Source organism: Oncorhynchus mykiss, chromosome 1 (assembly GCF_013265735.2).
Source record: "Oncorhynchus mykiss isolate Arlee chromosome 1, USDA_OmykA_1.1, whole genome shotgun sequence".
Classification (NCBI taxonomy): domain Eukaryota; kingdom Metazoa; phylum Chordata; class Actinopteri; order Salmoniformes; family Salmonidae; genus Oncorhynchus; species Oncorhynchus mykiss.
Window position 1 is genome coordinate 14,963,147 of NC_048565.1, and position 25,598 is coordinate 14,988,744.

The following is a 25,598-nucleotide window of genomic DNA, read 5'->3' on the forward strand; positions in this document are numbered from 1 at the left end:
TCATAGATCACAGCAGCACAGTCGCAAATAGTCTGAGTGAGACTCAAAAGAGCCTTGTAAATGTGCAACAATGTGCGGGCAGACTCCCACACTGGTAGTGAACTATGAATAAAGCTGTGAGTCTCATGTTAGCTACAATAACTTGCAAAAAAAGCCTCATTTGGTTGAGCTGAAGTGTATGACAGAAGTTGTACAAATGTACTAAATCAAACAGTCACTGCATCAGAGGGAGGCAAGCAATTAGGACAAAAATCATAAATACACTTTTATCAGGAAAGCTCAGCCAATAGACCTTTTGCAAAGGCACAGTGGTTAAGGCAACCACTGACCAAGACCTGCAACCACTGACCAATTGGCCACAATTGTTATATTGGAATAACAATTGTGGCCAATATTAGATTTGTACAAAAATTATTGCATACATTTCAGAAAATTCTAAAAACAACCTACATCTAGAGATACATTAAACAAGACTAGGAATATGAATCACATAACCCATTGTACCGGCGTGTGGGTGTGTATGTATATATAGCATTGTGGATTGAATCTTGCAACTAGTTATCTCAACTTTTAAAACGAGTCAAAAAAATTATAAAAAAAAGACACCTTCATGATATATGGGGGGGGGGGGGAGAAATGGACAACCTTGTAATACATTTCATACAAAATGGTAAACCCATAAATCAGCTGTAAACCTGGTCTTTGCAAACAAAGGGTTTGAGAGGGGATTATGGCCAAAACAATTATCTTGTAAAATGCCCAAAATATACATTTGAAGGACGCAAGACTTCTTTAGTAAGGCACAGAAAACATCAGAAGGCAAAGACGACATGAGGCATCACAGAAGTACCTCAGTGCCTAGTGGTTCTGGACCCCAAAGGCAAATGGAACTTTCCAGTAGGCTGAAGTTTAGGCTAGGCGAGTGTCTTTAGTCAGACTCAGAAAGGCAAGTGTAAACTACTTGTGTGTGCAGAGAGACAGAGCAAGGAATTCATTCACCTCAAAAAGGCAAGATAATAGAAAACTAAGAATGTAAAACCCAAGTAAAACCAGGTGTTAAATTACTTTTTCCATAGGTCAATGTACATAGCTTTGCGTATATAAATATCATATACTAGGAATGATGTAAATTAATTCTGTGGTTGAGGCTACTATGAAGAGCCGAGTCACCACAACTCACTACGGCCCGTTAAGCAGTAGCGTTTTGGGCTGCCCCCTCAGATTGTGGATTTGGAGAAGGACACCCTCAGGTGGTGGTTCTCGCCCAGGTCGTGATTGTGGAACTTGATGAGGGACTCGATGGCCTCCTCCACTGAGTCCATCTGGACCAAAGCCATCTTGCGGTCTTTCCTAAAAAAACAATGCACCAAAACGTTTCACATACGGTCCGATATGCAGACATTCCTTAAAACATCATCCATACAACCAGATAGAAAATAGACGGGGTTTTTTAGAAATGGGGAAAAGATAACTTACTGGAAGAACTTGAAGGCCTTGACCATTGCACCAGAGCTCGCAAACAGCATCTTAAGGTCATCCTCAACCACAGAGGGACTAAAAAGAAAGACACAATTGTAAAACTTGACAAGACTTTAGCAGTAGTTCACAAAGACATCCTGTAGCTATTGGCTGAGTTTTTCCTGTACCATGAAAGTGGTACCTGAGGACTAGCAGCTATCGAAAGAGTCAGTGGGCTCATTGCAGCAGAAACGCCTCCAGTCTACTTACGGGATGTTTGAGAGGTGCAGGGTGGCTGAGGGAGGGAATATGTTTGAGTAGTTCTTGGAGCCGGGCTTCTTGAAGCGGTGCAGAGGGGAGTTGCTGTAGTCCTTTGTCAGGCCCTGGTCCTCGTGGCCCTCACGGGGCAGCTGAACGTTGGTGTGTTTGGACAGGGTGACTCGCAGCGCTGTCCCGTGTAGCCTCTGGCCATTCAGGTGGCTCATTGCTGTTGGAAGCAGAGGTTAAGCACTGAGTCTTCTAATCCAAGATGTACATCGCTCCCTACATATGGTTTTGTTTAGCACTACTTTTCCTGGATTATTCCTTTCCAATAAAGTTTAGCTGGGCCTTACCTAGCTGCGCCTGAGTCCCATCAGACATCTGGATCAGAGCATTCTCCTTCTTGTTGAACAGGATCTTCACTCTCATTACATCACCATATACACCTTCACATAAATTTAGGATGGGGAGAGAACAACAACTGTTTGAAACCATGTCTTTGAGCACCTTTAAGATTTTTACACCTATTTGGGCCACATTGGGAAGCTTGTGTATATGAATAACTTCAGTTCACAATCAAGATGCTCCTCCATTTAGTCAAATGAGAAGGGGGTGAAATGCATTCTAGCAAGAGAGACTGAAGCCACTGATCATTAAAATGTTGCATCATGGCCACTATTGTGAATTACTCAGAGGTACAGTTTGTGTGACTTCACTACACCATAAATGTTAATAAAGAGTAGACTACCGTGTGGACATCGGTTTAAATAAACTCAAGGCAGTGGAACTGTGAAACGTAGCTACACTTGGATGGAAAAGGGGAAAATGAGGGTTTTATGTAGTTTATCAAGGAGGAAATGACGTGTGTCTACCAAGTGACCCCTCCCTGTTGAATTGGTAAATAACATTGAAGACTGAAGACCATTAATGGTTTAAAAAAAACTCAAACTAAAAAAAACAGGGACTGAGTCAGAAATAAGGATCCTAAACAATGCAAAAAAATTGGCCATATGTACTCTGACCATTAACCAAAAGCAATTGATACAGCGTTCGTAAAAAGGGCATGCAAAATGAAAAAAATCCAGCATGCAAATTTACCATGAAAGCTATGACTGAACAGACAAATTATAAAATCTCATGTAAGTTACAGCATCACTGAATTTCCCACAAGATATTCTTATCAATTCAAATGCACAACCTGCAGTCTTGTAATTTCGACTATGCTTAAGAGAATAGTAAACTCTGATAAAAACAATTATTCATAAGTTCTCAGGTCATGAAATTGGTCAATAGTATTAAAGAGACTAGTCAGCAATATCTATATAGCGTGGGACCTAAAAATGCGGCCTTGAGAGATCGGCACAACATTTGCATTGCTTTTAAGGTCCACATATATTCTTTACCAATTTGGCTGAAGTTGACGACCAGACTCAAACCATATCAACTATAGACATTTCAGATAAGGAAACATTTTTGACCAATCTATTCCTTATAAAACATTTGCTATGCCTGTGGACAAACATTGAAAATGCTGCAACTTTCCACCAAGTTTCTCAAATCAACACGCAAAACGCATGAAACCAAAACATTTGAAACAAACTGGTTATGAAAAATAGAACTGAACAAACAAGTAGTAATAATTTTTAAAAAAGGTGCCAATGACAACATACCGAAAAGAATAAAGAGGCTTTGGGGCGTAACTCTCTTTATAAGACAGCAGAGGAAGGCAGCGGAGGGAGGAAGGGACAGGAAAAAGATTGGAGGCAGGAGAGTGGAGGAGGTTCAACATATCATCCACAGCGGAGGCAGTTCCACGGGGTTGGATCATGAGGAGGGTTAATAAATTGGACAGGAGAGAGGAAGGGGAGGGGAGGGGGGGGGTATGTAACAACATGATATGAGCAGAGATGAGTGGATATGTTTATATATGGTGTGTTGAAGATGTGGTGTGTTGAAGATGTGGTGTAATGGTTCAGAGAAAGAAAGTGGATACATGGGGCGTGCAGTCAGTTTGGCAAAAAAAAAAGGTTATATATATTTTTTAAAGAGGGTGAGATAGGGGGAATGGGGACAGAGAGAAACAAGAAAGAGGTAAAAAAAACAAAACAAGGTCAGTATACAAAGAAATATGAAGTGTTCCATCCAGCATAGAATGTGCTTTAAAAAGAGTTTAAATGATATAAAGATCACCAAACCTACAATGAAACTAGGAAGAATGATACACAAGTGGCTGAGACAATATTTATTCTATAATTCTGTCTGTTTAAGTGTACCATTGGCATTAACATAAATAGATACTCTTTAAATGAATGATTGTAGAAATATAGGTTGGGCTTAAGCTGAAGGCCATGCAAACGATAAAAGCAATGTTGGCTCTAAATTGGATGAAAAATGGCTCTACATGTATGTGATAGGTTACGGGAATGATTTCTCAAAGAACAATTTAAAGTGTATCATGTTTAGTAGATGACATTATGTTGAGAAATTGAACGTTAATAGAAATTCCACACAGTTTATGTACAGTATGTAGGTCCTACTGCCTGCTTTAATGAAAACGTGCCAATATTTAGAATTATAATAATGATAGAATGAGTCAACATAAATGTATCTTCTGCCTGTGAAACAGCAGTAACGGGATGGTACAACACAGGAGTGAGAGGAAAAAGGGACGAAGAAACCAAGAGCTCTGCTACACTGGACTTGTATACAATGCCTTCTTGAGGAAAAGGGGGGTGCTATATTAGGGTTGGACGACTTCAACCTTTGTCCTTTCGTGACTAGGTGCCCATAAAACCTTGTGAAATACATTAGCCACCCCCAATTTGTTTTTCTTTTTTTTTTAAAATACATTTAAACTAAGCTAAAATGACAATTGGGCAAAAGCGCGAAATCGAATGCAACTGGACGAATCATGACAAAAAGCCTGGAAGCGCAGGTAATGGTAAAAATGTTCTAATGTTCCTTTCTGGTGGAAGAGCAAAATATGACAAGTTAGTGTCTTACCGTAGAGAGTTAGGCTATAGGATAGATAGAAACAGTCTACCGTTTAAACAATTGCTTTATTTGCCTCACGAAACAATAGATAAATAAGTTGTTTGTTCTCTCTCATAAAGCTGTCATTGAGAATAGCCTATAGACTTTAATTCTTGTTCATTTGTGAAAGTCACATCAACTCGGGACGACACCTTTGTAGGCTACTATACATGTATTTGGGTAATAAGCTAGACAAGGTAGCTGAGAAGTGTCTGTTATTTAAAAAAATAAATAGGTTTAGGCAATAGCCTAAATGCCCAGGCATCCGACAGAGAAACATTTTTGCACTGCTTTCGTGAATTAAGCTAAACAATTGTCTGTCACATCACGAGGTCGTCACCATCTATCATGGCCGTCAGAAGAGGCTATCGTAATATCGCCCCAGCTCTATGCTGCTGTATATCACCTAGGGATGACTTCATGCATGTATGTGTGTGAGAGAGAAGGGGGGCAGAATTCTAAACATTTTCAATAGACATGGTACATTAACATAAATGTTTGAACACCGAGTGCCAGCATATAATACACAGCCATCAATGTACTTGGCATGTTTCATGTGGGCCCACTGAAGCAGCTCTCTCCACATACTGGCTGCAGTCCAATTCTCTACCCTTTTCCCCAAAGTGTGCACTCATTCACTTCCTCTCATGGATTTAAACGTAAGTACCTGGCGGGACGAAATATGGTGTTGAGTAACCCAGACTTATGACAATCAACTTCCTTTAAAAACACATGAAGGAAGAGAGAGCAAGTGCACACTTGGGGAAACAGGGTAGGAAATAGGAAGGAAAACCACATCTACAGAGAAGCTCACAGCTGGAGACCCCGTTGACCTGGGCCACCAGGGTGCGAGAGTGAGGCAAGGCAGGACTAACCTCTGGGTTGAGGTTACTGAGCAGCAGAACACAGTTGCCACCGGTGAGTTGGTGGAAGCCCATTCTGCCTGCAGCCACTGCAGCCCCAGGCATGGTCAGATGGGCCAGGCCTCCAGGAACCCCCTGCATCGTCAGGCCTGTGGAGGGAAGCAAATGAAGCAAGATAACAATTCAGTGAACAAGCTTCGAAATGGGTTGACAGATAAACGGCTGGACAGGAAGCTGCACAATTGACACTAATCTGCTCATAGGTAAAGGTCTGCAAAAGTATCAAAGTAGTCAGTGTAGCCACTCAATGGTAGTAGATGAGGACAGTTTCCCCCTTTAAATGTAAAGTTCTAGTGAACAAGTCTTATGTACAATCCAATGTTGGTCAGGAGCAAGCCGAGCGTCAGAGGAGGAGCCAACTAACCTGCAGCTTGCTGAATGGTGAAGGCTGGGGGGAAGGCGTGAGCTCCCGCATATGGGTTGGCCGAGATAATCCCAGGAGGACCTTGAGAAAAACACGTGGATACAGAGGAGTGTTAATCGATTGCTTGAATTGATCAATTTATTGTAAATTATACAAACATAAATGTTCAAATTATTGTACAGGGGAAAAAGTACAGGGGTCAGCCATATACAATATATACACACACAAAAAAAAGTATGTTGGCACCCCTTCAAATGAGTAGATTTGGCTATTTCAGCCACACCCATTGCTGATGGGTGTATAAATTGAGCACACAGCCATGCAATCTCCATAGACAAATATTGCCAGTAAAATGTCCTTACTGGAGAGCTTAGTGACTTTCAACGTAGCACCGTCATAAGATGCCACCTTTCCAAAAAGTCAGTTCGGCAAATTTCTGCCCTGCTAGAGCTGCCGTGGTCAACTGTAGGTGCCGTTCTTATGAAGTGGAATCGTCTAGGAGCAACAAAGGCACAGCCGCGAAGTGATCGGCCACACAAATTCACAGAATGGGAACACAGTGCTGAAGCGCGTAAAAATGATCTGTCCTCAAAACTCGAGTTCCAAACTTCCTCTGGTAGCAAAGTCAGCACAATAACTGCTCGCCAGGAGCTTCATGAAATGGGTTTCCATGGTTGAGCAGCCGCACACAAGCCTAAAATCAACATGCGCAATGCCAAGCGTCAGCTGGAGTGGTGTAAAGCTCTCTGCCATTGGACTCTTGCGCAGTGGAAATGTATTCTCTGGCGTGATGAATCACACTTCACCGTCTGGCAGTCCAACGGACTAATTTGGGTTTGGCGGATGCCAGGAGAACGCTACCTGCCCCAATGCATAGTGCCTACTGTAAACTTCGGTGGAGGAGGAATAATGGTCTGGGGTTGTTTTTCATGGTTTGAGCTTGGCCCCTTAGTTCCAGTGAAGGGAAATCTTAACGCTACAGCATACAATGACCTTCAAGAGGATTCTGTGTTCCAACTTTGTGGCAACAGTTTGGGGAAGGCCCTTTCCTGTTTCAGCATGACAACACCCCTGTACACAAAGCGAGGTCCATACTGAAATGGTTTGTCGAGATAAGTGTGGAAGAACTGGCCTGCACAAAGCACACAACACCAGTACCCGACCTCACTAATGCTTGTGGCTGAATGGAAGCAAGTCCCCGCAGTACTGTTCCAACATCTAGTGGAAAGCCTTCCCAAAAGAGTGGAGGCTGTTATAGCAGTAAAGGGGGGACCAACTCCATATTAATGCCCATGATTTTGGAAGGCGATGCTCAAGGAGGTGGTGCCAACATACTTTTGGTCATGTAGTGTAGCTCCCTACCTGTTCAGTTGTGTCTAAATGAAAAGCGAGAAAGGACGGAGGTATTTTAAACATATTTACCATAGTACTCACCGAAGGCTGCAGCCATAGCCTGGTGGTCGATTGAGGGATGGCTGTCCCCCGTGGGCAGGTCGGGACGCGTGTAGTCCCGGCTCTTGTCATTGTTGTACTTCACATTCAGGCTGGTCAGCTTGGAGAAGTTGATGCGGAGGGTGCAGCAGGCGTTGTAGATGTTCTGCCCATCTAAAGACTTCAACACAGGGCAACAGTTTCAACATTAAACTATCTATAAAAGTGTCCAAATAGCCAGGATTTGCTCATTCGTCTTTCAGAGTATTCCCCCTCCCATTTTCAAAATGTTAACACATTCAAGTCAGGATCTAAGAATACAATGAAGTGCTGTGTATTATTGTGACAGGTAGAGGGTGCTACTCACAAGTTTTGTGTGCTGAGCAGTCAGGCTGTCAGAGTACTGCAGCAGGGCCTGGAACTGGTTGTTTTTGGTGAAAGTGATGATCTTCAGCACCGCTCCGAACTTGGAGAAGATCTGCGAGCGACGACAGCATGGTCAGGGGGAATACAAACATAGACCTAAACATTCATACATGTAATGAGTGCGTTACCTGATGCAGCACGTCCAGGGTGACGGGGTAGAAGAGGTTCTCCACTATGACACGCAGGACGGGGCTGGCCCCGCTCATGCCGGCCGAGGCATCCACCCCTGCCATGGGCACGCCCCCCGTCTGCACTACGTTCACCGCCTGCAGTGCCGCCTGGGCTCTCTGTGGGGAGGGGAAGAGAGGGTGGTGGTTCAGTGGAAGAGAAAAGCTCAGGTAGAAATGTAACGAGTAGAGCTGATGTGACTCCCAGACTAGAGGTCGACCAACTTAGATTGTTCAACGGCGATACCAATTATTGGAGGACCAAAGAAAGCCAACACAGATTTTTTTTTAAATTAATTTTTTACAATATTTTTATTACATACGCAGATTTGTATATATTTTGTAATAATGACAATTACAACAATACTTGAATAAACACTATATTTTAAAATAAATATGATACATAAATAAAATCTATTTAGTCTCAAATAATGAAACATGCTCAATTTGCAAAAACACATACCTTGACTATTGGATGTTTGAATGGGCACTTTGAATTGCCAGCCTAATCTTGTTAGTTGAAGTCATAAACAGTGCTTTGATACAAGCATTGCTAAGAGCTGCTGGCTAATGCAGTAAAGTTTGAATGAATGCTTACGAGCCTGCTGCCGCCTACCACCGCTCAGACTGCTCTATCAAATCATAGAAAAACGAGCCTTTAGTCATTAATATTGTCAAATCTGGAAACTATCATTTCGAAAACTAAATGTTTATTCTTTCAGTGAAATACGGAACCGTTCCGTATTTTATCAAAAGGGTTACATCCATAAGTCTAAATATTGCTGTTACATTGCACAACATTCAATGTTATGTCATAATTATGTCAAATTCTGGCAAGTTAGGGCCGCTTGGCTTGTTGCGAACTAACTGTTGCACATACCCTGACTGCGTACAATGAACGCAATTAAAGTGAGACAAATTACCTAGTTAATATTGCCTGCTAACATGAATGTATTTTAACTAAATATGCAGGTTTAAAAAAAACTTCTGTGTATTGATTTTAAGAAAGGCATTGATGTTTATGGTTAGGTACATTCCTGCAGCGATTCTGCTTTTTTCACAAATGCTCTTTTGTCATCCGTTTGGCAAAGTAGGCAGTGATTCGATGATCAATTAACAGGCAACGCATTGATCATATGCAATGCAGGACAAGCTAGTTAACGTCAAACATGTGTAGCTAACTAGTGATTGTGTTAAGATCATTTTTTTATAAGATAAGTTTAATGCTAGCTAGCAACTTACCGTGGCTCCTTGCTGCACTCGCGTAACAGGTGGTCAGCCTGCCACGCAGTCTCCTCATGGAGTGCAATGTAATTGCAAAAACGCTGATTACCGATTGCTCTGAAAACTTGAAATCGGCCCTAATTAAAATCGGCCATGCCTTAGGTCGACCTCTACCGCAGACAGTCTGTTCTACACAAAACATTTAAATAAGTTAAGATCTTTAAGTTTCACCTCACTGAATAAACTCAGGTTAGCAATATAGCCCAAGTCCCTAGTTGCTTGACATTCACAAATGAAATAGCCGTAAAAAAAAAAAACGTTGTGTGTGTGTGTGTGTGTGTGTGTGGGGGGGGGGGTGACATGTTTGTATACACATCAGTGGAAACTCTGGGGCCTATTTGTGAGTGTAATACACCTGGTGGGAAGAAAAACACCCCATGGAGAGAAACTTCATATCAGCAAAACAAACATCTTGGAATGTTCATGTGCACCGCAGCAGTGTTTATGTTCACTGTATGGGTCAATGAGCAGATAAGACTAAGAGCGGAGTCATTTGAGCGGGGAGCAGGGAGAGCACAGCTGTGGCTTCCATTGGTCGCCATTGGCATGCAGTCTCCCAGGGGAGTGCCTCATTTGGAGGGCACATAGTACACACTACACACTCAACCACAAGATATGCAGGGAAAGGTAAACAAGCCTTTAAGCTTGTGAAACACACTGCAAAAGAAGGTAGAAGTTGAACAAATTAGCAGTCGAATGCCGACAGCTCCCTTTTCGCTAACATGGAAAATCTTAATTCTGATTGGCTGTTGTCAGCTACGATGCTGACAAGTAGACAGGTGGTTTGCTTGTGCAGCCACACAAGCCCTGGCAAGAACACAGTTCCCAATGAGTCATTCTGACCCTGAAAAACAGGAAACAGAGGGGCGAGCTAGAGCCCATAGCTTCCATGGCCGGTTCAAAATCTCTCTTAAGAGGAAACACACTTCATGTTGGCTCTAAGCCTCAAAGTCTAAGCTCAGCGCTTCCTACAAACAAAACAAAAAACAATCTGAATGAAGAGCCCTTGAGTCAAGTCCATATGTAGGCCTACAACTTCTCTTATGGCCTTCCAAAAGAGTATACCTGAGCAGATAAAGGGTTGTGAACAGTTGAGAAGGATGCACACTACATGAACGTGACTCACCACTTGGTTGGGGGAGTTGTCAGTCTTGAGCTCCTGGTGGTTGGAGTACTGCAGGAAGATGGGATGGTTGCGGATGACGGGCGTCACAGAGGCATAATAGCTGACCATGGCCTGGGCCGCGTCCTCCGTGTTCATCTCTACGAAGGCCTGGGCACACAGGAGAAAGCAAAAAGAATAACATCTGTGAACAGCACTACATCTTCCTTTCTGGATAACACTTGGCGGCTGCTACTACCACCACCACCACCATTAGCTAGAGCTAATGAGCCAGTGGTTCTCAAACCTCTTCTCGGGGACCCCCCAGACATCTCACAATTTTGCTGTAGCCCCTGGGCTTTAAATCAGGTCTATTAGTTCTGGAATAGAAATGCATGCAAGAACACTTACCTGGTTTTTCCCTTTGAGCATGAGCAGGTTGGTGACTTTACCAAAGGACAGGCCCAGGGAGATGACCTCAGCCTCGTTGATGTCGTCGGGGAGCTTGCGCATGTGGATTACACGCGACGGGATGCCCGGGCTCCTTATGTCACCTTTGAACTTCTTGCTGTCATTGCCATTGGCTGTGGAAAAAATGCAGAGCACAGTTTGGATGTACATCCTTTTGGAGAAATATATGTGTTGGAAGAGGTGATGCTCAACTTTAAAAAGTTTGTTAATTTCTTTGATATTAAAACAACAAAAAAATAGCGTTTTCAAAACTAACCTGCTGCGCAGGTCATTATATTGGGTCCGTTTGAGGCGCAGGAGAAAAGCTCGTCTGATCCTCTCTGCAAAGGGGAAAGGACATGTTGAGACCAATGCAGAATCTCCCCACCGGCATGAACTGATAAAGGGAAAAGGGAGAAATAACTTCCCATGTATATTGGCAACACAAAAGAAACGTAACAATAGCCACTAAGTAAACCATCCACGTTGACCTTGCAAAAACAATGGGGAAACAGATATTGACAATGGCACGGGTTGTCCCAGTCACAGGTCGTCACCATCACAGCCTAAACTAACAGATATGATCCTTCAACAGCCTTGCCTTCAAACAGGAGACCCATTGAGTCAAACACGGGCCAGCTGGCATCGCCTTGTGACAATGGGAACAGGAAAACAGGAAAGGGTCAGCTTCTTAGCTAACAGGAAAGGTTCTAGGACCACCCCTGAGCTACAAGTAGATGACCAAATGGTGAGGCCAACGTACCAACGTCATTCGCAGACAAAAGCAGAGACGAATGTGCATAGATGGGACCATATGCAGACTGACGGGGATCCAATGACAGGACTAGTAACCTCATTAGGTCCTCTATGGTCACACCCTGTCCCACTCAACTCCTACCCCCACTGCCTATGCATTGTATGTGCATGCACGCAACTATGGGTGTTGGGGGTCACAGTACTGGCATAGGTTTTAGTGAGAGAACCAGAGAGGGAAGGAGAAAAACAACTCAATTTCTGGGTCGCCAAACTGCAAGAATGAGGGCGGGGGAGGGAACAGAAACCAGAGTCACTGGCCTGGCGGTACATCACCCCGTAGTCTAGCCAACCCCGGGTGGTTACTAGTGGGGGTTGGAGACGGCTCAGATGGTGACCCGTTCACGCTTTCCTCATAGTGTGGGCCAAGCCCCCCAAAACTCATTAGCTACAAGCTCCATTCACCAATCTGGCCCTCATACCACCATGGCCACCTAATCAGCCCCAGCTTCCAATTGGCTGATTCACCCCCCTCCCTCTAACTATTCGCCAGGTCATTGCTGTAAATGAAAATGTGTTCAGTCAACTTATCTGGTAAAATAAAAATAAATAACCATCCGTTAGCTTTAAACAATCTTAAATGTTATTTTCTTGGTATCTTACCAAAGGGGCACAGTCCAAATATTGTCGTTAATCTATAAACCCATATTAATAAAGAAAAGAGTCAACCAAGCTCAATTCTGATTTAAAACATACATACAGTTGAAGTCGGAAGTTTACATATGCCTAAGAATAATAGTAGAGAGAATGATTAATTTCAGCTTTTATTTCATTCATCACATTCCCAGTGTGTCAGAAGTTACTCAATTAGTATTTGCTAGCATTGCCTTCAAATTGTTTAACTTGGGTAAAACGTTTGGGTAGCCTTCCACAAGCTTCCCACAATAAGTTGGGTGAATTTTGGCCCATTCCTCCTGACAGAGCTGGTGTAACTGAGTCAGGTTTGTAGGCCTCTTTGCTCGCACAGGCTTTTTCAGTTCTGCCCACAAATCTTCTATGGGATTGAGGTCAGAGCTTTGTGATGGCCACTCCAATATCTTGACTTTGTTGTCCTTAATCCACAACTTTGGAAGTATGCTTGGGGTCATAGTCCATTTGGAAGACCCATTTGCGACCAAGCTTTAAATTCCTGACATGTTGCTTCAATATATCCACAATTTTCCTGCCTCATAATTCCATCTATTTTGTGAAGTGCACCAGTCCCTCTTGCAGCAAAGCACCACTACAACATGATGCTGCCAGGGCCTTTGCTGTTGTTCTGGGATTGATTTGCACTTTCACATCAAAGTACGGTCATCTCTAGGAAACAGAACGCGTCTCCTTCCTGAGCGGTATGACGGCTGCGTGGTCCAATGGTGTTCATACTTGCATACTATTGTTTGAACAGATGAACGTGGTACCTTCGGGCATTTGGAAATGGCTCCCAAGGATGAACCAGACTTGGAGGTCTACAATTTTTTTTCTGGGGTCTTGGCTGATTTCTTTTGATTTTCCATTGATATCAAGCAAAGACACACTGAGTTTGAAGGTAGGCCTTGAAATACATCCACAGCTACACCTCCAATTGACTCAAATCTTGTCAATTAGCCTAATCGAAGCTTCTAAAGCCATAACATAATTTTCTGGAAACTTCCAAGCTGTTTAAAGAATCTGTCTGTAAACAATTGTTGGAAAAATGCACAAAGTAGATGTCCTAAGCCACTTGCCAAAACTATAGTTTGTTAACAAGACATTTGTGGAGTGGTTGAAAAACGAGTTAATGACTCCAACCTAAGTATGTAAACTTCTGACTTCAACTGTTCAAGATCCTATAAAAATGGGAGGTAGAGTGAAGTGCTTTACAACATGTGTAAGAGGCTGCACACCAGCTGTCCTCTATAGAACATCAACAAAAAGGGGAAACTGAAAAGGCTAGCGACCGTCCGCTAGCCAGCTCTTTTCAAGTGATCACCGGAGTACACAAATAAACAGACTTCCGCAGGGCTAAGACGCCAAAAGAATGCCCTCTCCTCTCCCCCACCAGCCACTCCAAATTCCACTAGGTTGGGACTCAATGAAAACCATACATGAGGGGCAGGGGGGCTAGTGTGGGTAAAGGTCTTTAAAAAGAGGCTTAGTAGCTAAATGCATGTTCCTGGTGCTGTTATGACACTTTAAATAGGATATTGCAGGGCTGGCAGGCAAAGTCAGAGAGCGGGCTTTGTCTGCCACTAATATCCCTCTCACGCACAGACCAAAATTCCACTAATTTACCATGCCCGTTTTTTTTATACCAGCTTATTGTATATCTGAAAGGGGTAGGGGGTTAAAAAAATACATGTCTAATTGAAATCCACCTAAAGACCTAGTCATGAATCCTGCATACAGGAAAATACAGGTATCAGGTCTGTGTGAATGGTTCTCTGCTTTTTTGCAGGTAAATTAATTTACACTTCCATTTTTAAACACCTCCCAAATTTGAAACGCAAACAGACCATGGTTTTAACACCATCACCCACCCCTCCAAATTGTCCAGTTACCCACTGATATGTATAAAGGGGTGGAGATATATACACACATGCAAGAAAGAGGTAAATAAAAGGCTATTTGAAAGGGGGGGGGGGGTCATATACACATCTTTTTTTCAATGGGTTATATACCACATCTTCAGTCTGAAATGGGTATAACATTCTCACCAATGGCCTTTACACTGGTGAGAAAAACGGTTACTGCAATCAATTGGCCAGATTGTCTCCTAGCCACTTTTTGATTAGACTAAAACGTATGTATTGGGCTGTGAAGTGTTAAGCCCGTTAAATATTATGTTCTATCAAATAAAACTACACGATCAGAACAGGCACCTTTGCCAGAAAACTCAGTTAAGCAGCAATGTTTCAAAATGCTGTGCTGAGGCAATAGGTTTACAAATGTTAATGAAGTGACTTGTGTTATAGAGAAGTTTGAGGGAGCCATCTTATCGAAGGCATAAATTAAATAGATTAGAAAAGGTGAGACAAAAAAAAATACATACTTTGAGAGTTAACAGGCGAGCAGGAGACAATTACACCTCAAGAATGGGGCCGTTACCGGGGCAGCCTTGAATGTCACTCTGTCATCATAGGAACCCTAGCCTGTGGCACCAGGTGAGGTGAACTGCTAGGCCAAACCAAACTCCTGACTTTTGGCCTGAACACAGAAACGGCTGATTCTCCTCGGACCAACAGCTAGGTGTACGTTTCTCCCAGCAATTACCAAGCTGCACACAATATTTGCGAAACCAGTTATGACGCCTCTAAAGAAAAGTTAATTAAGAACAGCAACTCAATGCTTTGCCTCTTGGAGCCACTAGGTCTGGGCTGCCGTGAGTTTAAATCTAGCTCATTACGTATATCAAATCAAATGTTATTGGTCACATACACATGGTTAGCAATGTTATTGCGAAAGTAGCGAAATGCTTGTGCTTCCATTTCTGACAGTGCAGTAATATCTAACAATTCCACAACAAATACCTAACACAAATATATGTAAAGGAATGGAATAAGAATATAAATATATGGATGAGCAATGACAGAGCGGCATAGGCTACGATGCAATAGATGTCATATGTATATACTGTATTCTATGAGTAATGCTAGATATGTAAACATTATTAAAATGGCATCATTAAAGTGACAAGTGCTCCATTTACTCAAGTGGCCAATGATTTCAAGTCTGTATGTAGGCAGCAGCCTCGGTGTTAGTGATGGATATTTAATAGTCTGATGGCCTTGAGATAGAAGCTGTTTTTCAATCTCTTGGTCCCAACTTTGATGCACCTGTACTGACCTCGCCTGCTAGATGGTAGCGGGGTGAACAGGCAGTGGCTCAGGTGGTTGTTTTCCTTGATAATATTTGGCCTTCCTGTGACATCGGGTGCTGTAGGTGTCCTGGAGGGCAGGTAGATTGCACTCTCTGGAGAGGCCTGCGGTTGTGGGCGGTGCAATTTTGCCGCCTTCACCACATGGTCTGTGTGGGTGGACCATTTCAGTTTGTCCATGATATGTACACTGAGGAACTTAACTTTCCACTTTCTCCACTGCTGTCCCATCGATGTGGACAGGGGGGTGCTTCTTCTGCAGTTTCCCCGAAGTCCACGATCATCTCCTTTGTTTTGTTGACATTGAATGAGAGATTATTTTCCTGACACAACACTCAGTGGCCCTCACCTCCTCCCTGTAGGCTGTCTCGTCGTTGTTGGTGATCAAGCCTACTACTATTGTGTCGTCTGCAAACTTAATGATTGAGTTGAAGGCGTGCATGGCCACACAGTCATGGGTGAACAGGGAGTACAGGAGGGGGCTGAGAACACACCCTTGTGGGGCCCCACAGCAAAGTGGAGATGTTGTTTCCTACCTTCACCACCTGTGGGCGGCCCACCGGGAAGTCCAGCACCCAATGACCCAGGGCATCGAGCTTAATGATGCGCTTGGAGGGTACTATGGTGTTGAATGCTGAGCTACAGTCAATGAACAGCATTCTCACATAGGTATTCCTCTTGTCCAGATGGGACAGGACAGTGTGACGGCGATTGCATCATCTGTGGACCGATTGGGGCGGTAAGAAAATTGAAGTGGGTCTAGAGTGACAGGTAGGGTGATTTGATCCTTGACTAGTCTCTCAAAGCACTTCATGATGACAGACATGAGTGCTACGGGGCAATAGTCATTTAGTTCAGTTACCTTAGCTTTCTTGGGAACAGGAACAATGGTGGCCATCTTGAAGCATGTGGAGACTGTAGACTGGGATAGGGAGAGACTGAATGTGTCCGTAAACACACCAGCCAGCTGGTCTGCACATGCTCTGAGGACGTGACTAGGGATGTGCTGGCTACCTAACAACATTTGCTAATGGCGACTACAATGATCAAAAACAGGTTCTTTACCATATTTTTCCTAATTAGCTTGCGTTGGGAAACAGAGGCCAAAGGAACAACATGCATGTAGAAAATGGGTTAGGGAAACATATTTGCATGTGCTGAATAGGTTCCATTCATCCCCATGCCCCCACCCTCTCCCATCCTTCAGGAATGCAATAGAGAACATCAACACAGCCAAGGTAAATAGCATTTTTTTTAATTACCCACTCCCCACACCAATTTGATAAAAAAATTAAGCGAACAATATGCAACGTTATAGGATTGTAGTTAGCCGATGGAAAAGCCCCAAAGGGCATTTGACGAGTAAAACAGTAGATAACACCTCCATAGTGGCATTTCAAGAACATGATGTAAAAGGGTTACAATTTTCTCCAGGATAACCACCGTTAACCACAACTGATCCAGTGAATAAACCAACTAAATACTGCACTTGCCTTCTTACAATATTACTAACTAAGCCTAACAGTAAAGGAACACCATTTGGTACCCATCTAAATGAGTTCCATCCAAGACCCTCCAGGCCTTTTTGATACAGTCAACAGGCCATTCTTTGAGGCCGGCAGTTTGTAATGACACACCTCGGGGGAGAACAGGAAACAAGAGGCAATTAGAAAACGGAAAAAAACACCCATATTCCAGTAAACTGCTCTCTTTTCCTGTGAAAATAAACCACTCCATATTACCACCTTAAGGTTCCCGCTGGCTTGTGCGTAACAAAATAGCCTTGTCATATACATGTGGTACCTGTAAGAATCTGTCTTTGTGCTAAGGGTCCCCGTGGCTAGGAACATACCACAGAATATTATCTATCTAAAAGAGCAGCGAGGAATGTGGTTGCTGTGGGGCGGCGTTTGAAGGGTAGACTGGAAGACAGAAGTAGCAGTGTTGTAGAACACAGACGACTAACACGCCGAGCTAGGAACACTTAGCGTTTGATCGCTATCCCAAACCCACATATCCTGGAGGAGACACTCAACATCAGGGAGACGAGGTAGCACTTACCACTGCGTGTCTGCACTCGTTCAAACTTCCACCATCTAGAAACATCTGCTTTTGCTCAAGCTAGCTAGCCCCGGCCCACAGACTGCAGGGCTCCAACAGGGGATATTGTGTGTGTTTAAAGTTGTTATTTTCCTGGGAAGGGTCTCAAGGGAGGGATGAGACCATCATACGAGTGGTACAGAATTAGAGGGGCTAAAAGTGAGTGGGACATGTACTGACGTAATCAGTGATGAGACAGAAGTCCCTAAAGAGAGAAGAGGGCTTGGAGGAGCCAGAGAGCTGGAAGACGAACATACCACAGAGAGTATTCCAGCCACAATGCCAAAGACAACCAATAATTAGACCCTACCGTTTCCACAGCAACAGCAATGTTCTCACCACACCGGATGCAAACAGTTTAAGAGATTTAAACTTGGCAACTGGTTACCAGTGACTGGGCATTGTGTGCTTTACTTACTTGACGTGTAGCGAAATGTAACAAAACAAGCAACATTAATTGTATCTACTACTAGTTTGTGAATGCCTCCTTTAGTTTCACAGCACTGTTTAAATAGCCAACTACCATACAAACAAAGGAACCTGTAAGGGAACTTGAAACCACAACCTTTGCAACAGAATATTCCCATTGCCAGATCCAAACTGGTTGTAGGCTTGCCTTCTTATGCTAGCTTCTTTGAATACTTTCATTTCTGATGCAGCAACACTGGGCATGGCTGTGTGACCCCAATGATCCAGATGACAGGACTAAATGTAGCCTTAGAAACAACTTGGCTACAATTTGAAAATCCTGCACAGCACACTGCTACATCTATAAATCATCCTAATCTGAAGACCTAGTCAAACACCTTGTTGAATAGAGCTGGGAATTGCCAGGGACGTCACGATACGGTATTATCACGAAACATAGGTGCCAATTCGATATGTATTGGGATTCGATACTGCTAGTTTTATTGTGATGAGGTTCTAAACATATTGCTCTCTATAAGTCTGCTGTAGAGAGACAAGAGAGCACGAGAAAATGAGTTGATTAGTCAGAAATAAATGCTGAAAAGTAGATCCATAGCACAGTATCTTGGACGATATAACTATCGATTTTTCGCCACACCACTAATGTCGAAGAGGAAAAAGGAGAAAAGAGGTGCCTACCTTTGTACCAACTGTAATATCATGGACACTGCTGTGAAGAAAAGAGAAGACAGGAATGTTAGAAGCAGTATAGATGAAAAATTGAAACTCCAAAAATCTAGGGTTAAGGAACTAAGAGGTTCACCATTGTGTAGTAAAGATTCAAGAATCCACAAAATGGTAGAGAAAAAGCAACAGCTAGCCAACTAGATTAGTTTATCAGTTGCAGAAAAGTTGGAAAAGCCAGTCAGTCAACATTTGCACAATGAGGCTGCTCAATATGTTTTATTGTCCCAGGTTCTAACCTTAAACAGGCGCTATACAGGCTGCCTAGCCAACAATACATATTGTTCTGTTAAATAAGAGCTGGATGTCACGTCTGATAGAAAAAGCTGAGTTCAGACCAAACACTTTCTTACTCACAGGCAAAAATCACCTACACTCAGCACTTTGGCCTGTACTGAAGTCAATGACTAGTCAAAAAGGGACTAGTTTTTTATACTACAGTAATGCTTAAATTCACAAAAAGTTACATGAGCTGATGAAGATTATCGCATAAAACAAAAATGTATAATTTTTCTTAATCCTGTGTGTTTACCACACACACACACCTTATTTTTATTGTTTATCCAAAAACAGCATAAGATTTTTCCATAGGCTTTCCCTGTTATAGGAAACCTATATAAATTTGACGAATTTTGCTTAACAAGTCACATAATAAGTTGCATGGAGTCAATTTGTGCAATAGAAGTGTTTAACATGATTTTTAAATGAATACTCATCTCTCTCTTTAAATGAATACCTCACCCCACCCATTAAATTATCTGTAAAGCCCCTCAGTCGAGCAGTCAATTTCCAAACACAGATTCAACCACACAGTTATTACTTACACTTTGGATGGTATCAATACACCCTGTCACTACAAAGTTACCGGCGTCCTTCCCAACTCAGTTGCCGGAGAGGAAGGAAACCACTCAGGGATTTCACAGGAGGACAATGGTGACTTCAAAACAGTTACTGAGTTTAATAGCTGTGATAGAAAACTGGAGGACGGATCAACAATGTTGTAGTTACTCCACAATACTAACCTAACTGACAGAGTGAAAAGAAGGAAGCCTATTCAGAATAGAACTATTCCAAAACATGCATCCTGTTTGCAATAAGGCACTAAAGTAAAACGGCAAAAAAATGTGGCAAAACAATTGACTTTTTGTCCTGAAAGTGTTACGTTTGGAGCAAATCCAATACGACACATTACTGCGTACCACTCTCTATATTTTCAAGCATAGTGGTGGCTACATCATGTTATGGGTAAGCTTGTAATCGTTAAGGACTGAGGAGTTTTTCCAGGATAAAATGTAACTGAATGGAGCTAAGCACAGCCAAAATCCTAGAGGAAAACCTGCTTCATTCAGTCTGCTTTCCACCAGGCACTGAGTTGAATGCACCTTTCAGCAGGACAATAACCAATCACACAATATGACAAATCTATACTTGTAAATTAGATTTCTGAATTTCATTTTCAATCAATTTGAAGACATTTCTAAAAACATGTTGTTTTCACTTTGTCATTATGGGGTATTGTGTGTAAACGGGTGAGAAAAAAAATATATTTAATCCACTTTGAACTCAGGCTGTAACAACAAGATGTGGAATAAGTCAAGGGGTATGAATACTTAGTGACTTCACAATCTAAAAAAAAATGATACGGTTTCTAAATAAGCTTTGTTGTACAATTAAAAAGGTCAAATGCACTGCATTTCAAATAGTCAGGAATAATCTAATGAATGCAGGGCTTGTGAAATTATACCTAAATTATAAGCCTTCCACAACCATAAGACCCACTAATAATGTAAGTATTTTATCAAAATCGTTTAACCTGCTTTTTTTTTACAATAATCACTGGTCTGGCTTTCAGGTAAAGTTGAAGTCGGAAGTTTACATACACTTAGGTTGCAGTCATTAAAACAAATTTTTCAAACACTCCACAAATGTCTTGTTAACAAACTATAAGTTTTGGAAAGTCGCTTGGGACATCTACTTTGTGCATGACAAAATTCATTTTCCCAACAATCGTTTACAGACAGATTATTTCACTGAATCACAATTCCAGTTGGTCAGAAGTTCACATACACTAAGTTGACTGTGCCTTTAAACAGCTTGGAAAATTCCAGAAAATTATGTCAATTAGCCTATCAGAAGCTTCTAAAGCCATGACATCATTTGAGTCAATTGGAGATGTATTTCAAGGCCTACCTTCAAACTCAGTGCGTCTTTGCTTGGCATCATGGGCAAATCCAAAGAAATCAGCTAAGACCTCAGAAAAAAATTGTAGACCTCCACAAGTCTGGTTCATCCTTGGGAGTAATTTCTAAACGCCTGAAGGTACCACGTTCATCTGTATAAACAATAGTACGCAAGTATAAACACCATGGGACCACGTAGCCGTCATACCGCTCAGGAAGGAGACGCGGTCTGTTTCCTAGAGATGACCGTACTTGTGCGAGAAGTGCAAATCAATCCCAGAACAACAGCAAAGGCCCTTGTGAAGATGCTGGAGAAATCAGGTACGAAAGTATCTATAGCCACAGTAAAACGAGTCCTATATCGACATAACCTGAAAGGCCGCTCAGCAGGGAAGATGCCACTGCTCCAAAACCGCCAAAAAAAGCCGGACTACGGTTTGCAACTGCAGATGGGGACAAAGATCATACTTTTTGGAGAAATGTCCTCTGGTCTGATGAAACAAATAGAACTGTTGGGCTATAATGACCATCGTTATGTTTGGAGGAAAACGGGGGAGGCTTGCAAGCCAAAGAACACCATCCCAACCATGAAGCACGGGGGTCGCAGCATCATGTTGTGGGGGTGCTTTGCTGCAGGAGGGACTGGTGCACTTCACAAAAAAGATGGCATCATGAGGTAGGAAAATTATGTGGATATATTGAAGCAACATCTCAAGACATCAGTCTGGAAGTTAAAGCTTGGTCGCAAATGGGTCTTCCAAGTGGACTATGACCCCAAGCATACTTCCAAAGTTGTGGCAAAATGGATTAAGGACAACAAAGTCAAGGTATTGGAGTGGCCATCACAAAGCCCTGACCTCAATCCCATAGAACATTTGCGGGCAGAACTGAAAAAGCGTATGAAGCATACGCAAGGAGGCCTACAAACACGACTCAGTTACACCAGCTTTGTCAGGAGGAATGGGCCAAAATTCTCCCAACTTATTGTGGGAAGCTTGTGGAAGGCTACCCGAAACATTTGACCCAAGTTTAACAATTTAAAAGGCAATGCTACCAAATAGTAACCGAGTGCATGTAAACTTCGGACCCACTGGGAATGTGATATAAGAAATAAAATCTGAAAAATCATTCTCTACTATTATTGACATTGCACATTCTTAAAATAAAGTGGTGATCCTAACTGACCTAAGACATGGAATCTTTACAAGGATACAAATGTCAGGAATTGTGAAAAACTGAGTTTAAATGTATTTGGCTAAAGTGTATGTAAACTTCCATCTATGAAAATTCCTTTTTAGTATTTTATGTGTTTTTTTTTTTTTTACCAGAACCATACATAATGCACATTCACTAATAATGACTAACTTCTTGTAGCAGGCATTCTAGAAAACATTTTAACAGGTCTCAAACGCTCAAGCACAAGCACACATGCTAGTGAGTAGCCAGCTAATCTTTATATTTCAAGTTTAGCCAATTTGGATCCACTTGCTAACTAACAAGACAGAACAGTTGAATTGTTTGGAACAGCATGCTAGCCTGTCCACTTTGTTCTGATATAATTGTGCTTCATGCTTATTGCACATTTACAAAACCGACTAGACAGCTAGTATAACAGTCTTCGGCTAAAATGGTGCTAGCAGTATGTGAAAAACCAAGTAGCGTCTGCGCTGTGCGCAATTTGAGGAGTTGAGACATAAAAAGGGTATTGTTAGGAAGGTTGATGTCTCCTCTAGTACAGTAAATTGTCTCAATGTGTTTCGTTGTCCATATGACTGATTCTGTTGGACCAAACTCAAACACTAATAGCGAGTTGAAACCGCTTGTCATAGAGGAAGTGATCTCGCATCTGTGTTGTTGTGAGAGCATGGGGAAGGGATTGGTGTGTGTAAACAAAGAGGAACAGGCGAAGCGAAAGGCAAAGCAAACTGTGCGTTTCTATGAGTTTATTTGGACCCATGCTTGTCACCTGCCTTCCCGCCTTTGGGACAATGACTTCCATTGTTAGGGCAGACATGAGCATCTCATCACTGTATTCAGATCTCTGGTGTAAAATGGGTAGGTGCACACAGCACAGAAGGAGACGAGACCAAGTGGACATAAAACACTGATGAAAACTTGACTCTTGCAATACAAGCCCTACTTGGGAGATCGTCAAATGGTTCCCCACTTCCAACTGTATTCACATGTTTAATGTACATAATATGTACAAGAAAGCATGTTAAAAAAAATGTAAATGAAGCATGTAAAAAATGAATATAGACCTATCATTCTATGAAAATAAAAAACTGTTTATTGATACACTACTGCTTAGAACTATTTAAGATGTGCCAAATAAATTGGCTCCAGCTCAGGGCTCCAGCTATGCACTTGGTTTGCCAACTTGTTAGCTAAGTGGCTAGCATGCAAGAGCAAGTTTCTTGGTTACAGCAGAGACAATACCCTCCTTGACCAAAATCCATGTTGCCCAAATTTGTTTAATACGTACATTTTATATTATCGTTTTTTCAGTTCGTAAAGAAATATTGCCCCTTGTCACCACTGCTGGTAATACCATACACACCAATATGGTACAGGGACAGTATGAAACAATCTGGATACCACCCAACCCTAGTCTATTTAAACGCATTCCCTTGATAACCCTCATGTTAAAGGCAAATAGAGAAAACAGTGAAAACATTCCCTTTCCCACAGCTCTGCCCGTGAAATATTAGTCGTATTTGGGGCCTTGGCCCCGCCGACACTCAGTTGAAGATTAACCTCTCATGAGCTACAAGCAGGAAACACAGCCCAAGAGCTCCCTCCCATCTCCAACCCTTCCTAAATCAACATTTGACAGATTAGCCACTTGTGATCACTAAAATAATTTTACCACTGGCTGAAAACAGCATTGACAAGGCACTGTTATTTAGGACAATTGTGTGCCAAATATGTCCCTCAAACTCCCCAGACCCAAATATTTGCAGCCATGAAAAATAAGTTGAGGTTTCGATGCCCACAGGCAACTTTTGCACAAAAATAAATACTTAGCACTTTACACATGTTGAAACCTATTGGAAAACAAAACTATTTTCCATTTCAAAATGATATGCTTTCAGAGTAGGCTTGACACTAAGTAGACTAATAAAGGATAAACTGACGGGAAGGGGGAGGATGAGCGAGACAATGCAGCAGCTCAAATTACAGGTCAAATCACTCACACCAAGTCATTGCATGCGGAGAAACCGGCTCAACACTCACCACCCTTATGGGGGTTATTCGGCATCAACAATGAGCATCTCACAATGCTACAAGAATGAGATGTAAAAATGTATTCCAACATACGCACAAAAAACCTAAAGGTTTATTATCAGATATTCACAACGAATTAACTGGTACCGTACATTTATAAAATATACTTAAATAATGACTTACTCTAGTTCAGTGACGTAAGTGGATCCCATGGGATACAAATCAGTCTCTGGACGGCTGGAAGGAAGAAATGTGGCGTTAATATCAAGCCTGGTAGCTAGCTAAGTCACATTATCTTGTCTTTTCACTTGACCTAAACTTCAAGTTGCTGCAAATCTAGCATAACGATGTGTCTAGCAATATTAATAAAAAATGTAATGTTCAAGTTTAGAATATTGTTCATCTCTGCAGTAGAAACGGACCTTCAGAACAACAAGATGCATAGCCACGTTGTTGCCAAGACTTTTAACTAAAGCTAGCAAATATATAGTTAAATTGTCAGTCATTTAACAGTCTGCTGTGCTCGCTAGACAATAAGGTAGGTTATGGAGAACGTTCTAGCTAGTTAAGTAACATCGCACTGCCACAGGTGGTTTCAAAATGTTCAGTGCAGTAGCTACAACATGCGCAAAAGGCAACACACATGAGCAAAACTACAGTGCTCAGTCCACGCAATATGCACCAGTTGCTTGAATGTCTTGCTTTTATAAGATAACGGTACAGAACAATTGAATTCAGACAAAAAGTAAAATGTTAATTTAAAAAATAAACACCCACATAGACTGCTGGTGCTAACTAAAACACCAAAGCAACGATCTAACATTAGTGGGTCTAGAACGGGTACACAGAAAGCAGTTTTACCATGTTTCCATCGCAACGGAAATATAACACCGCTCATTTTCGTTACAGGATATAGCAATTTACAAATAATTACTTAGTTAAATACGTGCATATTCGTTTGTAGCTCTTTTCTCATGAACATAACTTCTACCTTGAACTTACCCGTCCATTGCACAACACAAAACTAGATAGTTACACAGTTTGATTAGACCATCAAGTCTGTTTTGCTTGACCGACTTTTCTTATACCCTTACAAAATGGCGGAGAACAGAGAAACGAAACGTGATTAGCCCAGCTAGCTAGTAAATTTGTGGGCGTTTGAGACGAGAAGTGGGCGCTGCGCTGATAGGATAAGACGAGAGTTGCCAGAGAGGGGCGGTCTCAAACTAAGTTTAAGTTTGATTGTAAATGGTCAGTTACAAATCCATTCTGCATGATGATGAAATTAGTTTATGCATTTTCATAAATTTTATGCAGAATTTATTTGTGATGCAACTGCGTATATGTTTTCAGAGACCGTTCTGCAAGGTACCCTGGACGACTGTAAGGGA

The 25,598-nt window shown here is 42.1% G+C and overlaps 1 protein-coding gene across 6 annotated transcripts; it reads right to left on the minus strand.

Annotated features, from left to right (window-relative positions):
- Window positions 1-252: 252 nt before the first annotated feature.
- On the minus strand, window positions 253-25,357 carry LOC110487509 (polypyrimidine tract-binding protein 1). 6 transcript variants are annotated; one of them, XM_036948221.1, is made up of 17 exons: window positions 25,210-25,333; window positions 24,391-24,444; window positions 24,217-24,263; window positions 18,755-18,785; window positions 11,177-11,240; window positions 10,861-11,033; window positions 10,474-10,620; window positions 8,025-8,183; window positions 7,838-7,948; window positions 7,462-7,651; window positions 6,040-6,120; window positions 5,628-5,764; window positions 3,390-3,423; window positions 2,073-2,165; window positions 1,729-1,945; window positions 1,477-1,554; window positions 1,209-1,350 (listed from the first exon to the last, which is right to left on the minus strand). In XM_036948221.1, the coding sequence occupies exons 5-17, from the start codon at window positions 11,190-11,192 to the stop codon at window positions 1,218-1,220; spliced, it is 1,569 nt and encodes a 522-aa protein (XP_036804116.1). In that variant the 5' UTR covers window positions 11,193-11,240; window positions 18,755-18,785; window positions 24,217-24,263; window positions 24,391-24,444; window positions 25,210-25,333; the 3' UTR covers window positions 1,209-1,217. The 6 variants fall into 6 exon arrangements, with proteins under 6 accessions (XP_021415136.2, XP_036804116.1, XP_036803919.1 ...); XM_021559461.2 differs by lacking the exon at window positions 24,217-24,263 and having other exon boundaries at window positions 253-1,350; window positions 25,210-25,357; XM_036948024.1 differs by lacking the exon at window positions 24,217-24,263 and having other exon boundaries at window positions 18,755-18,782; window positions 25,210-25,357.
- Window positions 25,358-25,598: the final 241 nt, after the last annotated feature.

Excerpts from the sequence above, each read along its gene's own strand:
- LOC110487509 (XM_021559461.2), bottom strand. Across the intron at positions 18,786-24,390 it reads ACTTACGTCACTGAACTAGA|CAGTGTCCATGATATTACAG; the intron begins GTAAGTCATTAT and ends TTTTCTTCACAG. Across the intron at positions 11,241-18,754 it reads ATATTACAGTTGGTACAAAG|AGAGGATCAGACGAGCTTTT; the intron begins GTAGGCACCTCT and ends TCCCCTTTGCAG.